Source organism: Perognathus longimembris, chromosome 1 (assembly GCF_023159225.1).
Source record: "Perognathus longimembris pacificus isolate PPM17 chromosome 1, ASM2315922v1, whole genome shotgun sequence".
In the NCBI taxonomy this organism is placed as follows: Eukaryota; Metazoa; Chordata; class Mammalia; order Rodentia; family Heteromyidae; genus Perognathus; species Perognathus longimembris.
Window position 1 is genome coordinate 96628871 of NC_063161.1, and position 16074 is coordinate 96644944.

At 37.8% G+C, this 16074-nt stretch overlaps 1 protein-coding gene across 23 annotated transcripts in view; it reads left to right on the plus strand.

Moving 5' to 3' along the window:
* Positions 1 to 16074, plus strand: part of Trpm3 (transient receptor potential cation channel subfamily M member 3) — a 298633-nt gene that overhangs the window by 149575 nt on the left and 132984 nt on the right. For all 23 annotated transcript variants that reach the window (XR_007208826.1, XR_007208828.1, XM_048332551.1 and 20 more), the window contains one exon: positions 10366 to 10438. Coding sequence is in view for 21 of the 23 variants with exons in the window: in XM_048332551.1 (XP_048188508.1) it covers positions 10366 to 10438 (73 nt within the window). In the remaining 2 variants the exon portion in view is untranslated. The remainder of the gene's footprint in view (positions 1 to 10365; positions 10439 to 16074) is intronic.

The window sequence follows — 16074 nt, forward strand, 5'->3', positions numbered from 1 at the left end:
TTACCTGATTTATGTAACTGAAACCCCTCCATACACACCTTTATAATAACAATAAAAAATTTTAGGTACAACTTTAAGAATTTTACTGGGCTGGGATGTAGCTCAGTGGCAAAGCGCTTGCCTAGCAAGCGCAACATCCTGAGTTTGATCCCCAGTACCAAAAAAGAAAAGACAAATAATAATAATAATAATAATTTTACCAACCCAAAATAGTTCCGTTTTTTTTTCCAAAAGCTGTTTCGGGTGCATAGTATTTCATTAATCAAGGTTTATTGTTCTCTCCCCCATACCAAAATCACCTTTGGTTATGCTGGAGAGAAAACTGAAATGAGTATCTCTCTGCTTTTATTATCAGTTTTCATAACCTTGTATTACCCATTGGCATTCTTGCTGGCCATCTGGCAACCTTCCACTGCTTTCTTTTGGAGCAGAGAAGCAGTACCAGGGATTGAACTCAGAACCTCCCACATGCTAGGTTTGTTCTCTACCATTTGAGCCACGCCTCTTGCCTGTTGCACTGGTTACATTGGAGGTAAAGTCTAACCTTTTGCTCTGGCCAGCCCAGGCTGTGATCTCCTTTGTGCTTCCCCACGGCTGGGGAGATGACAAGCACAAGCCACTGCTCTCAATTACTGTGCTTCTCCCATAGCTGGAATAACAGCTATGTGCTACTACACTCAGCCATTTGTTGAGATGAAAGGTATTTTTTTATTTGTTTTTTGCCTCACCTGGCCTCAAATCTTGATTTCCTCATCTTGTCTCCCAAGTTGCTGGGATTACAAACTTCAGCCACTGCCCCCAGCTTCTGTATCTTAATGAGCTTTACATTTTCTATTAGTCATTCATTTATTTCTCTAGCTATTCCAAATATCATCAGGGAAATATTATTTAAAACCAGTGTTTTAATTGTTTTATTTGGAGAAAGGGTTGTGGATGTAGCTACTACTGAAGCTTGAACTCAGGGCCTCAAGCTCTTTCACTCAAGGTTGGAGTTTTACCACTTGAACCACACCTCCAGCTTTTTTTTCTGGTTAACTGGAGATAAAAGTGTCTCAAATTTGCCTTCTCTGCATGACACTCAGATTTCAATCTCCTGAGTAGCTATGGTTACAGATATGGTCTCCCATTGATATTCACTATGTTGGCTTTAAAAAAAAAACCTTTCTTTGTAATGACTGAATTACTTACTGAGTTTAATAATCTCACACTCCCCCTGCTCTTGTCCTTATGTAACCCATCTCTAGCTTTTAGTAACAAGTAGAGCAAGAAGCTAGGAAATATTTCAAAAACATTTCTTTTATGGAAGCTTTACATAAAGTCTTTTTAGTGTCCATAAATCTGCTGGTTAACTTTAATACAGGTAGCGTTTTCTAAACCCCTAGTTGATTACAAGAACTTTCCTTGTCATTTTCAATGGTATAGTTACAATATTTCTCTTGAGTTCTCAGACATGTTACAAACCAGTTGTCAAACACTGATGTCATATCTAAAAAGTCAAACACAGCATGGAATGATTGTAGGATGTTCCTTTCTATTTCTGACAGATTGAGCCAAATTGTCCTGCGGTTTATAGATGTTTATCAGTCTCATGGTTATCTTCATTTTCCAATGCTCTACTCATTTTCTGTGTCTGTATTCTCAGACTCATTGCTTACTGGGACATAAATATAAGTCATTAATTAAGCTAATTAATACTTTGAAAGTGAGTCGGTTTAATTCCCCCAATATATTTTTCCATACTGTGTCTGGTTCAACTCTGAGACCTGCTGGGCTTTAGAAATGGAAAGTGTATCATTAATTCATCCACATAGGCTCTGTTTTGTTATTTCTGTAGTGTATATGCGTGTGTGTGTGTGTGTGTGTGTGAGAGAGAGAGAGAGAGAGAGAGAGAGAGAGAGAGAGAGAGAGAGAAAATGAACCAAACTGCCTATAAATAGTCACTTCCCCCAAGGCCATTCCATGTTTGTTTCAGTTTTTACAATACATTCTCACTTGAAGTCTTTTTCTGTCCTGCCGTTTAGTCTACATGGAACCAAAAATTCAATTTCTTGTTGAAACACCTCTTATAGTCAGATGTGGTGGTTCATGTTCATGCCTGGAATACCAGCTCTAAGGAGGATGAGGTGGGAGGATTATGATTTCAAAGCGATCCTTGGCTACAAAGCCTATGTAGGAACACAATCTGACTATTTAGACAGATCCTGTCTCAGAGAGAAGGAAAAAAGGAGAGAGGAAGAAAGGAAAAGAGGGAACAAAGGAGGAAGGGAGGAAAACTATCTCAAAAATATCAAATGTATATGACATCTCAGCACATTCTGCTGCAAAGCTTTCCTTTATGACTGTTTAATCCCTAAACAATAATATAGTATCTAGTAGACTCTTGTATTCAGACTAGTTCTTTACATTTATAATAAACTCTTGGTCCATTTATCCATTTATCTGTGTCTATCTTGTGTGGAACATCCTACTTTTAACTTCTTTTCTTCAAGCCAATCTCTTAAATACAACTATTTAGCAATAGTACAAATAGGAGTGCTGAAGGATTGAAAATGGTGTCATAGAAAGCCTTAGACAATAAAGGCACAGGGCAAAAGCAGGGAGTTCATCTGAGTCATACAGAAAGGCTACAGAAAATTACCTTTATCCAGTAAAATGCTCAGTTAGTTCACCAAGAAGAGGCATTCCAGAAAAAAGGCACTGAATGGGCAAAGGCAGAGTGACCATAAACAATATCAAAGACTGCAGAAAGAGCACCATGTAAGAGGAACATCAGATATGGGGGGTCGGCTGTGGCTGCGTTGGTGAGAATAACAGCAGGAAGCATGCAAGAAGCATGGCAGTGAAGGTACAATTGGTAAGAGATGAGACTAAAGAACGATCTAGGGGAAAAAGTGAAAATAATCTAGGAGTGTAAGATCAGTAGACCTTGAAATCTCTACCACGAATGTCTAGTTTTATGCCATTGGAAGTAGAAACCTCTAAATATTTAACAAGGAAGATGGTACAAACAGCTGGCTATGTGGGGAGAAGAATGAGGAGTAGGAAAGACAGGACCAGTATCAAGAAGACCAGTAAGCAAACTATTACCAAAGTAACAATACTATAGGCTGAACAATTTATTACATAAAGAATAGAGAAGGAAGTCAACAACACAGAAGTCATGCTGTAGGAGGACATTTTAACAGTCTGACAATATAGATAACCACTGACTCTCCTTAGAACAGAGGTTCTGTAAAGCCAACAATCTTTTGTCAGTTTGGTTCACTGCTCCATCCTCCATGTTCCAACAGTGCCCAGTACAGAAAAAGATTGTTAATAAGTAAGCTCCATGAATCAGTTTCATGCTGAGGGTGAGTGTGACAAGTATGATGCCTAGTTTTCTGACTTGTAAAGGGATGCAAAATGCGAGTGTGAGAAGAGAAACTGGTAGGCAGCTAGGTTGCAAGGATATAAAACGAGAGGAAAAATTATGCCTGCTTTCACTATGAATATCATAATTTCAAGTTAGTAATTCAAGGTCATTTCCTCACAGGAGAGCTGAGAAGATAGAATATCTAACTGAATTTGGGTGAACACATTTTTCTAGAAAAACATTATTTGTTCTTTGGGATTTACAAGAGTCATTTCATCTCTTGTGTTTCTCATATTTTGGAAGGTAACCAACCAAGCGAAAGAAGTCTGAGTTTCTTTCAGTGTGGATGTTAAATAGTCTAAGTTTATGATAAATAAGAATGAGACTTTTCACTTAACATAGCACCTAGGCCAAGAGATTCTCTCTGTATGGGCTTTATTCTGCAGATGTACTCACTCACCTAGGTGCACACAGGATGGTCACTGTGTTTATAATTACAAACTTTGAGAAATGATCCAGAAAGAGGTGTATGCTTAGTCTATGCATATAAATAAAACATTAGGCAGCCAATAAATACTGTTGCCCATCTCTGTGTGGCTTGACCTCAGTGGTCTCTAAGATAAAATGTCAGGTAAGAAAAGCAAAATATAGAATGCAATGTGAAGATTGCCATCCCTTGTGTGAGAGGGAGAAGCATTATTATATGTTATATGTAGAATATATATATTATATATATAATATTATATTATATATTATATATATTTTATATATTATATATATATTATATATTATATGTAGAATATGTCTAGAACTGCTGCCACGGTTAGCTTTGATGGACAGAAGTGATATGCTTAGTGTTCACCACACATCTTTTTAATGCTGCTGGGATTCTGGGATTCTTTTCAGCCATGTGTGTATATTACCTGATCGAATCTATTTCTTCGAGGCAAGATGTGGTATAACACAGAAATGACAAGGATGTCAAAAAAAAAATTAGAAAGCATAAAATATAATGGAAGAAATTTGTCATATTAAAGGCAGTTGCATTCTTTTCTGTAATTAAGAAAGAGATGTTCAGTAATGCACAATTTATCAAGCAAATACCAGGAAGTGGAAATAGATGTTTGAGTGGCAGGCAAAATGGGGGCGGGGACCTACAGGAATGAAGGAGAGCAAATGCAGTCATTATATTCAATGTACATTATGTAAACAATGAACTATGCAACATAAAGGCAGAGAATAGGATGAGAGGAAAACAAGGAAAGGGATGACCATGACCAGGAAGCATTGTACTCAAACCTAACTTAAGAAAATATCATTCTATTTGCACACCTACTTATTAATAGTCACTTTTAAAAAGAAAGAGATGTTCTGGCTTCAGACCAGAAAAATAAATCTAATCTTGCTCTTTACATACCTACGGCAAAATGGCAGAACAAATAAAATGACTAATAAATCAACTTAATACTCTAGAAAACATGAATTTAAAGAGGTAAAAGTAGAAGTGATGAAACTTTTTGAAGTTAGTACTAATTAACTATACAAATTAGTAGATTTTATTGTGATATTTTCATACATGCATATATGATGCCGATCTTTCATTTTCCCTAACAACACTTTTTCCAGCCCAACTTTTCCTTTTAATCTCTACATATGAGAGACAGCATGTGATACTTGTCTTTGGCTTGTTTCACTTACACGATGCTATCTATTTCCATCCACTTTCCTTGCAAACAACAGAATTTCATTCTTCCTATGGCTGACTAGACTCCCTTGAGTATTAAAACATAAACCATAGTTTCCTTGCCTCTTCATCTGTTGATGGGCACCTAGACTGTTTCTTAGGGTGGCAACTGTGAACAGTGCCACTGACTTGGATTCCTTTGGGTATGTATTCCCAGGAGTGAGGTAGCTGCAGCATATGACAATTCTATCTGAAGTGTTTAAGGAATCTCCATCCCTTTTTGCCTAGTGGCTATATTAACCTATTCCCCACTGATGGTGTGTTAGTGTTATTTTTTTCTCCACATCCTCACTAGCATCTGTTAAGAAAATAGTTCCTATAATTAAAAACAATAATATTGACTGATCAAAGCAAAATTCAAAGCTTCAAAATGATCATGATTTTGAGTAAACAAATCAGGAGACATTTTTAAAATTTATACAATTCTAGATACAGAGCAGATTTTTAAAATTATAAGTGTAATTCTATGTACAATAGTATACCAATACATTTGACAATCTGGAAGAAATGTTTGATTTATGGATTTCATCAGATATTGAGTTGCTTAATTCTTTTAAACAATGAGCTCTGCTGTTAATGTTATTTGCTTCAGTTTGTTTTTAAGCTAATTGCATGTTGATAATATCTTTCAGACCATAACCAACCCTAGTGGAAAAAATTAAAGAGTGGCCCAAATGCTACTTCTCCAATGGCCCTCAAATTTTCCTTTTAGTTCTGACATATATTCCAGAGTCCACAGCAGAGAATGTCTGCTCCTCATCTCACAAGAGGAGTCTTCAGGGCTTTCAATAACCACTCAGGATAATGTCCAGCTGGTGCCTAGGCCCGTCCGTAGTAATGTAGAATCAGAACTTCAGTGCAGATCTAATTGAATTGGGGCACACCTCCACCTGACAAATTTCCAAGAGATCACAGCTGTGTCCCATAACCCAAATACAGTATACAGTACAGATGGATTTTATTTCTCTCTCTCTCTCTCTATCTCTCTCTCTCTCTCCATTTATCTAGTTAGGATATGTTTACATTTTCCTTACTGCAATGAATACTGTGATAGGACTAAGATAGGAGGGTTAACATATAGCACACTCTGACAAAGTAGTCTCACTAAAGTGGCATCTTCTATAATCAAGTAGGCGCCAGGTGCCAATGACTCATACTTGTAATCCTAGCTACATTGGAGGCTGAGATCTGAGGATAAAGCCAGCCCAGTCAGCTGAGTTCACAAGACACCATCTCCAATTAATCAGTAAAATAGCTGACAAGCACCAGCCCTGAGCAAAAACACCAAATGAGAACACAAGGCAATAGGTTCAAACCATAGTACTAGCACACACACACACACACACACACACACACACACACGGTATAGTTAGTGCAAGTATATAACAACTAGAAAGATGAGGTTTTTGTTCTATTTTTGTCAGTCATGGGACCTGAACTCAGGACCTGGGCACTGACCCTGAGCTATTTTGCTCAAGCCTAGCACTCTACCACTGTGAGCCATACTACCACTTCCAGTTTTCTGGTGATTAATTGGAGATAAGAGTCTCAAGACTTTCCCACTTGGGCTAGCTTCAAACCATGATCCTCAAATCTCATCCTCCTGAATAGCTAAGATTATAAGCATGAGCCACTAGCACCCAGCTTATGGGGGAGGGGTTAAAGTGTGGGTAACAAAATAATAATACTATGAATATGTATTTTCTATAGTTTTGTGTCCTATTAAGAAATAAAATAACCTCTAAATTTAAGCATTCTGCTGTAATAGAAAATGCTAGTGGCTCATGACTATAATCTTAGCTACTTAGAATGCAAAGATCAGAAAGAACATGAATCAAGACAAACCAGGGAAAATAGTTCCCAAGCCTCCATCTCAGCCATTAGCCACCTGCGGTGGAAAGCATCTCTCATCCTAGCTATCTGTGTGGCTGAGATCAGGAAAATCATAGTTTCTAGCTATCCCACTCACAACACTTTTAGGAGACAACACCTCAACAAAAATAGTTGAGCATGGTGGCACATGCCTGTCAACCATGTATGACAGGAAGTATAAATAGGGGTAATATAGTCTAAGCCAGCTGGTACAAAGAACAAGTAATATATCAAAAATAATCAAAATAAAAATGAATGAAGACATGAGTCAAGTGTATAGTATCTGCCTTGCAGGTGAGAAGCCCTGGATTCAAATCCCAGTAGCACCAATTTTTTTTTAATTAAAAAAAAGAAATTAAAAAAATAAGAAATCTATCTATAATTACAGCAAGAGTACAAGAGGTACGAGAGTAATTCATGGTTTTTACTTTGGAAGGCAAGTTATTCCAGCATCATTTATTGAAAAATCATCTTTCTGGGTGCAGTGACACGACTATAATCCCAGTATTCAAAAAGCTAAGCATGAAAATCGTTAGTTTGAGATCAGCTTGGACAGCATAATAAAACACTGTTTGTTAACTTGTTAAATTTAAAAGAAAGAACAATCATCTGTCTTCTCAGTGATGGTAAATGTCCTTTCTATCTTCTAATACTCATATATGCACATGAATATATCTAAGTTATATTCTATGTGTGCCTGTGTGCATGTGCATGTGTGTGTGTGTGTGTGTGTGTGTGTGTGTGTGTGTGTGTGTGTGTGTGCAGGTACTGGGGCTTGAACTCAGGGCCTCGGGCTCTTTTTGCTCAAGACCACTGATCTACCACTTGAACTACAACTCCATTTCCTAGGCTCTGTTCTAGCTCATTGACTTGAATAGTTATTGTATTTTATTATTTATTGACTCTACTACCAACTTCATACTGTCTTCAAATTCTATGGTCTTAGAGGGCATGATTGGTCACCCTTTCCTCCATGATCTTTTCTGTCTTCGGATATTTGTTGAGTGATTACAATAACTTGACTCTTCTATGTGAATTCTAGCTCAGTCTATCATAACCCACAAAAATAGTTCTTGAATTTTTATTTAATTTATAGTTGATTCTATATTTATTTGGTAAAAACATTTTTGTCGTCATGGGGCTTGAATTCAGGCCCTGGACACTGTCCTGGACCTTTATCACTTGGGGCTAATGCTCTATCACTTTGAGCCACAGCACCACTTCCAGTTTTCTGGTGTTTAGTTGAAGTCTCACAGCCTTTCTTGCCCTGGCTAGCTTTGAACTGCATCCTCAGATCTCAGCTTCCTGAGTAGCTAAGATTACAGGCGTTACCATCAACACCCAGATTGCAAACTAACAGTTTTAAAAATTGCATTTTCCCATTAATTAATTTAGTATATGCCTCCACTTAGGGGTCTTTTCTGCTCAGTAAAGTTTTATACCTTTCATGATGAGGTTCTTTATTACGTTATCTTTTGTTGTTGTTGTTTTATTTGGATTTTTTTGTTTACTTTGTATTGGTCCTGGGGCTTGAACTTAAGGCCTGGGTACTGTCCCTGAGCTTATTTGCTCAAGGCCAGTACTCTACCACTGGAGCCACAACTCCATATTCAGCATTTAGTTAACTGGAGATAAGAGTCTCTTGGATTTTCTGATGAGGCTGGCTTTGAACCCCAATCAGATCACAGCTTCCTGAGTATCTAGGATTAAAGGCAAGAGTCATCAGTGTCGAGCCTTTATTAAGTTTTTATCCAGGTAACAAAGGATTGAGAAAAAAATAAGTCTTATTCCATAAGCCCAATTTTTTATATGTAGATATCGGACCATCTTTTACTCTATGCTTTAGTTTATTTCAGCAGGAAATTACTGACTTTAAACACACTGCTTTTTTCCCGAACATTTGGGGCTAGGATGTGATGTCCTTTATCTCAATAATGATTCCTATTGTTTCCTAGAGCACGTGGCATCCAATTCTTCCTTTCATACTGACCCGTTTCCTATTGAACACTGACTCAAAATTTGCTGTCACATGATGCTTTTTTTCTGTGTCTTTCAAACCTGAATGTTCTTCCTCTCTTCATTAGTTTTCTATATTAAGATGCATTGTAGCCACAAACTCACATATTGACCTAAACCTCTTTGTACAACTTAAAGATAACTCAACAAGTAAAATTAAATATAAAATAAGCTTTCCATGAAATGGGAAAAGAAGGAGCATATTACTTCCATTCAATGTAAAGATTCACTTCTTAAAGCATAAGCAAGAAACAAATTCTCTTCTGCAAGGAAATATGGATTCCACGATACTTCCTGTGTACTCATTAAATATCGCTCCCCAGAAACATAAGCTTCGTGGCCCTTGGTGACAAATAGTAAGTGCATATAAATAACATTTCTTATGGCTTTCTTTTTATGTTAGTGAATTTTAAGGTTATAAGGGGAATTCTTTAGTGTTGTAAAAGTGGAGATTATTCCCAATAGTTGCTTCATAGTAGCAGCATCTGTTGTTAGTGACAACACCTTCTCTACAATGAGTCCCCAGCTCCCTCTTCCTGCTTGTCTTGTCAACAGTCAGATCTCCCATAAGCATTCATGCTTCAGGACTTTCTATTCCATTTCTACCAGTGATATTCTTCCCTCAAGAATTCTTTTCTCCCCTCCATTATTAAAAGGAAAGTCATTATTGTGTTGTCTGTTTTCTACTTCTTACAACCTGGATGTACTGCTTCAGTTATCCCAGAAGATATTTGAGGTCATTGAGAAGACTGAAGGGTCAAAGACATCCCAATTTTCATATCCTGGGGTAACTATGGTTAAGAAGTAAGTGTATCAATGGACCACTGACTACATAACTCACTAGCTAATTTTTTCCATCTTTGGACTTGAACTCAGGGCCTGGGCACTGTCCCTGAGCTTTTTTTGCTCAAGGATAGAGCTCTACCACTTTGAGCCACAGTGCTACTTCCAGTTTTTTGGTGGTTAATTAGAGAGAAGAGTCTCTCAGACTTTTCTAACCAGGCTGGCTTTGAGCCACTAGCTATTTTAAATATCAATTTCTCAACCTATGATTTACAGTAGGATGTACACATTCTTTTGTAGATCCCATAAGTCTTGACTTTAAAACTGCAATTAGCAGAAGAGGACACTTTTCTTTAGTCTCTTGTTTCTCACTATCATAATTATAACCAATGTAATTTACGTAAGGTGGTGGGTATCTCTGTTCAGAAGTTAATGACACAGCTCCCTCTCATTGAACCCTTGCTGTGCATGTATGCCCTGTGGTTATAAGTCTACTTTACAGGTATTGAAATAGTCTCTGTTCAGATGTGGTCTAATTGATTTAATAAAACTCGAAGGGAAAATACACTGTTAATGGTTGCCTTGTCTCAAATTGCAGATTACAGTATTTCGGATGGGATCAGAAGGACATCAGGACATTGACTTAGCAATCCTGACAGCTTTACTCAAAGGTAAAACAGTTTCTTTGTCTGTAGAGTACAAAATTAATTTAAATGAATTAAAAGAGCAACCGTATGTTGCCTACTAGTGAATATAATCCCAAACAATACCCTGATATACCTAACTATTGATAATATAGGGCCTCTTCTATAAGACACTGTGACTTCTATTAAATGATTATGAAATGGACCAATGATAGTATAATTAAGTGTATAATGCTCAAAAACATTTCACATTAAGTGAACCATAAAAATATGTACAGAAAAATGTTGACATACCATGTAAGACATTGTTACCGGAGGTTATTTAATAATATTTATCTTTCTCCAAAACCATTTGATATAGCATTTATATGAATGGGGTGTGTGTGTGTGTGTGTGTGTGTGTGTGTGTGTGTGTGTGTGTGTGTGCATTAAAAATTGAAAATCAAGCCAGGTTTTGGGAGCTCGTGCCTGTAATTCTAGTTTCTCTGGAGGCTAATATCCAGAGGGCTATGGTTCAAAGCCAGCCCAGGAAGAAAAATCTACAAAACTTTACTTTTAATTAATAAACAAAAAGTTGAGCTTGAGACATGGTATAAGTGGTAAGAGCTGTGGGATAAAAGGCAGAGTGAGAGTGTGAAGCCTTGAGTTCAAGCCCTAGTACACACACACACACACACACACACACACACACACGTATGTAAGTATGTGTGTATTATGTATCAAGAAAAAGCAGCTTTTGTTCAGTTCTGAAATTAAAATTGGAGGTATAAAACAAAACAAACCACAAACTTTGATGATGTGATTCTTTTTTTAATTTAATTTGTTTATAAATTGAACACAAATTTTTGACAATGTATTGTGCAAAAAGGGTACAGTTACATAGTAGGGCAGTGTGTACATTTCTTGTGATATCTTACGCCCTGTTTTTCTATCCCTTCTCTAGGTCAGGTAGACATATATACAATATAGAATATATCAAGAACATATACAGTAGCCATGTGGCTACGCTCAAGAAAGTTCGCCTAGGGCTTTAAATGTAATGTCGATATTAGACAATATGTCGACAATAGTCTTATATGAACGTACATACCTAGCTTTTGAGCTATTGTATTCCCCTGAGAGGGCAATTTTTGACCTTTATATGTTGAGTAACTGTTTGGTTTTAGTTACATACTGTTGGATTGCTGCCCCAATCCTATGGGGAATACTATTTGACAAGCAGTTTTTGGTTTCACAGACTTGGTCTCTACTGTCTCTCCGTCTCCCTTTGTTAACAGTCATATATCAGGGAGATCATGCCCCTTTGTTTTCTGTGTTCTAGGCTTGTCTCGCTCAACATTATTTGTTCGAGTTCTGACCATTTCCCTGCGAATAACAATATTTCACCATTCCTAATCGCTATGTAGTATTCCATTGTGTATAAGTACTGTATTTTTTGGATCCATTCGTCTGTGGAGGGGCATCTAGGTTGTTTCCATATTTTGGCTATTGTGAATTGTGCCGCAATAAACATGGAAGTACAAATGTCTTTTTGATATCTTGGGTTTTGCTGTTTAGGATAGATGCCTAGGAGTGGTATGGCTGGGTCATAGGGTAGGTCTATATTGAGCTTTTTGAGAAACCTCCATACTGTTCTCCAAAGTGGTTGTACTAATTTGCACTCCCACCAACAATGGAGAAGTGTTCCTCTTTCCCTGCACCTCCTCCAGCATTTGTTGTTGCCTGAGTTTAGAGTATAGGCCATTCTAACTGGGGTGAGGAGGTATCTCAGGGTTGTTTTTATTTGCATTTCCTTTATTACCAGGGATGTTGAGCATTTCCTCATGTGTTTCTTTGCCATTTTTATATCTTCTCTTGTGAAGTCTCTCTTTAGCTCCTTTGCCCATTTCCTAATAGATTTATTGGGCTTGGAGGGGCTTAGTTTTTTGAGTTCTCTGTAGATGACAGATATCAGGCCTTTGTCTGTTGCTGTGCTGGTAAAGATCCTTTCCCATATTGTTGGCTGTCTTTCTATTTTGGTGGCTATGTCCTTAGCTGTGCAGAAACTTTTTAATTTGTAGTAGTCCCATTTATCGAGTCTTTCCCCTATTTGTTGTGCCCCTGGGATTATATTCAAGAACTTCCTTCCTGTGCCTATAAGTTCTAGCGTCTTTCCTACTCTGTCCTTCAGTAGTTTCAAGGATTTAGGTCTGATATTGAGGTCCTTGATCCATTTTGAGTTGATCTTGGTGCATGGTGATAGGCTTGGGTCTACTTTGAGTTTTCTGCATATGGCTGCCCAGTTCTCCCAGCACCAGTAGTTGAAGAGGCTATGTTTATTCCATTGTATGTCTTTAGCTCCTTTGTCGAATATCAGCTGGCTGTAAGAGTGCGGTTTTATTTCTGGATCTTCAATTTTAAGCCATTGGTCTTCCTATCTGTTTTTATACCAATACCAGGCTGTTTTTGTTATGATGGCCCTGTAGTAGAACTTGAAGTCTGATATTGTGATACCTCCTGCACTGCTCTTTTTGCCTAGAATTGCTTTGGCTATTCTAGGTTTTTTGCTGTTCCATATGAATTTATGGATTGGTTTCTCTATTTCAGTGAAGAATGTGGCTGGGATTTTGACAGGGATTGCATTGAATTTGTATAACAATTTGGGCAATATGGCCATTTTCACTATAATGATCCTGCCTACCCATGAGCATGGGAGGTCTTTCCATCTCCTTGTGTCTTCTTTGATTTCCCTTATTAGATTTTTGTAGTTTTCATTGAATAGGTCCATCACATCCTTGGTTATGTTGATCCCTAGGTACTTTATTGTTTTTTTTTTTTTTGGCTACTGTAAATGGAATTGTTTCCATAATTTCCTTTTCTGTTTGTCTATTGCTGGTGTACAGAAAAGCTGCTGACTTTTGTGGATTGATTTTGTATCCTGCAACTTTGCCAAACTGGTTTATTAGGTGTAGGAGTTTGGGTACTGAGTTTTTTGGGTCCTTCAGATATAAGATCATGTCATCTGCGAATAGGGATAACTTGATTTCTTCCTTGCTGATGTGGATCCCTTTGATGTCCTCCTCTTGCCTTATTGCTATCGCTAGGGATTCCAGCACTATGTTGAAAAGAAGTGGGGAGAGTGGGCATCCTTGTCTTTTTCCTGAGTTTAGGGGGAATGGTTTAAGTTTCTCTCCATTTAATATGATATTAGCAGTTGGTCTGTTGTATATGGCTTTTATTGTTTTGAGGAATGTTCCATCTATTCCTGTTCTCCCCAAAGCTTTTAATAGGTATGGATGTTATATTTTGTCAATGGCTTTTGGGCATCGACTGAGATAACAGTGTAATTCTTAATTTTAGATCTGTTTATGTGGTGAATTACGTTGATTGATTTACGGATGTTGAACCATCCTTGTGACTGTGGGATGAAGCCTACTTGGTCATGATGTATGATTTTCTTGATCAGTTTCTGGATCCTGTTAGCTAATATTTTATTAAGGAGCTTTGCGTCTGTGTTCATTAGTGATATTGGTCTGTAGTTCTCTTTTTTTGTTGGGTCTTTGCCTTGTTTGGGAATGAGTATGATATTAGCTTCGTAGAATGAGTTTGGGATTTCTCCCTCTGTTTCTATTTTCGCGGAAGAGTTTGAGGAATATTGGTATTCGCTCATCACTAAAGGTTTTGTAGAATTCGTTGGCGAATCCATCTGGGCCTGGGCTTTTCTTTGTTGGGAGGTTCTTGATTACCTCCTGTATCTCACTGTAAGTTATTGGTTTATTTAGTTGATTTATTTCTTCTTGGTTCAGTTTGGGCAGTTTGTACTTCTCTAAGAATTGATCCATTTCTGTAAAATTATTGTTTTTTGCTGAGTAGAGGTTTTGGAAATAGCTCCTTATGATTGTTTGAATATCATGTGTACTTGTTGTGATTTTTCCAGTGGAGTCCTTGATTTTACCTATATGAGTCTCTTCTCTTCTTTTTTTTGTAAGTCTTGCAAGGGGTCTGTCAATTTTATTTATTTTCTCAAAGAACCAGCTTTTAGTCTTATTTATTTGTTGAATGGTCTTTCTATTGTCAATCAGATTTATCTCTTCTTTAATCTTTGTGATCTCTCTCCTCCTAGTCGTTTTAGATTCTGTCATTTCTTGTTTCTACAGTTGTTTTAGTTTCATCGTGAGGTTATTCACCTGCTCTGTTCCATTCTTTTAATGTGAGTGCTGAGGGCAATGATCTTGCCCCTCACTACTGCCTTAGCTGTGTCCCATAGGTTTCTTTGTGATGTGTTTTCATTGTCATTGTGGCTTATGAATTCGTTGATTTCATCTAATTTGGTCTGTGGCCCAAGTGTTGGATAGCAGTGTGGGGTTTAGCCTCCAAGAGTGTGTATAGCCTCTGTGGTATCCTTTGTTATTGAGGGTTACCTTTAATCCACTGTGGTCAGATATAATACATGGGATGACATCATTACTTTTGTATTTGCTGAGGTTCTTTGTATGGGCTATGACATGGTCTATTTTGGAATATGATCCATGGGCTGCTGAGAAGAAGGTGTATTGGGTCTCTGTAGGGTGGAAGATTCTGAATAGGTCTGTCAGATCCATTTGGGATATGGTGTTACTTAGGTTCTCAGCTCCCTTGCTGATCCTTTGGGTGTTGGATCTGTCTCTTGGAGAGAGTGGGGTATTAAGGTCACCCACTATGATTGTGTTTGCATCTATCTTGTTCTGTAATTCTGTGAGAATTTGCTTGACATATGTAGGGCCTCTTTTGTTCGGTGAGTATACATTCATCACCGTGATGTCTTGATCCTGGATTTTTCCTTGTATTAATATATAGTGTCCTTCTTTGTCTTTTTGAGTTGATTTTAATGAAAAGTCCAGCTTGTCTGAGATCAGGATGGCTACACCGGCCGTTTTGGTAGGTGCATTTGCTTGGTAGATCTTGCTCCATCCTTTCATTCAGAGCCTGTTTTTGTCTCTTGCTGTAAGGTGGGTCTCTTGTAGGCAGCAGATGTCAACTTTTTGTTTGAGGATCCATCCTGCCAGTCTGCTTCTCTTTATCGGAGAGTTTAAACCACTTATATTTAAAGAGATCAAGGATAAGGGTGTTTTTTCTCCTTCCATTTTCTTGTTGGGCTGCTTTTTCCTCTTTTTTTTTTTTTTACTTGTCTTTAGTGAGCTGTTCTTTCTGTTGGGCTTTGGCTATTGTAGTTTCTTTCTGTTTCTGTCTGTGTGTCTTGTACGATCTCTGTTGGGTGGGGCTCCCCTCTTAGAATTCACTGTAGGGCTGGTTTTTTATTCACATATTCCTTTAGCTCCTCTTTGGTGTGGAAAGATCTGGTTTTCCCTTTGAATGTGAACTCCAATTTCGCTGCATATTTGATCCGAGGTTGCATATTGTTAGCCTGAAGTACTTGGATGGTGTTCTTCCAGTCACTTTGTGCTTGGTAAGTTTGTGTGGATAGGTCTGCTGTTATTCGAATCCTCTTCCCATTGTAGAAAATTTCTTTCTTCGCTTTGGCTGAATTCAGAATTTGCTCTTTAATCTTGAGATCTGAAGTCTTGAATATTATGTGCCTTGGGGTGACTTTTCTGGGGTCTGGCCTGCCAGGTGTCCTATAGGCTTCGGTTACCTGGATGGGGTCCCTTGTGAGACTGGGGAAGTTTTCTGCAATAACTTTATTG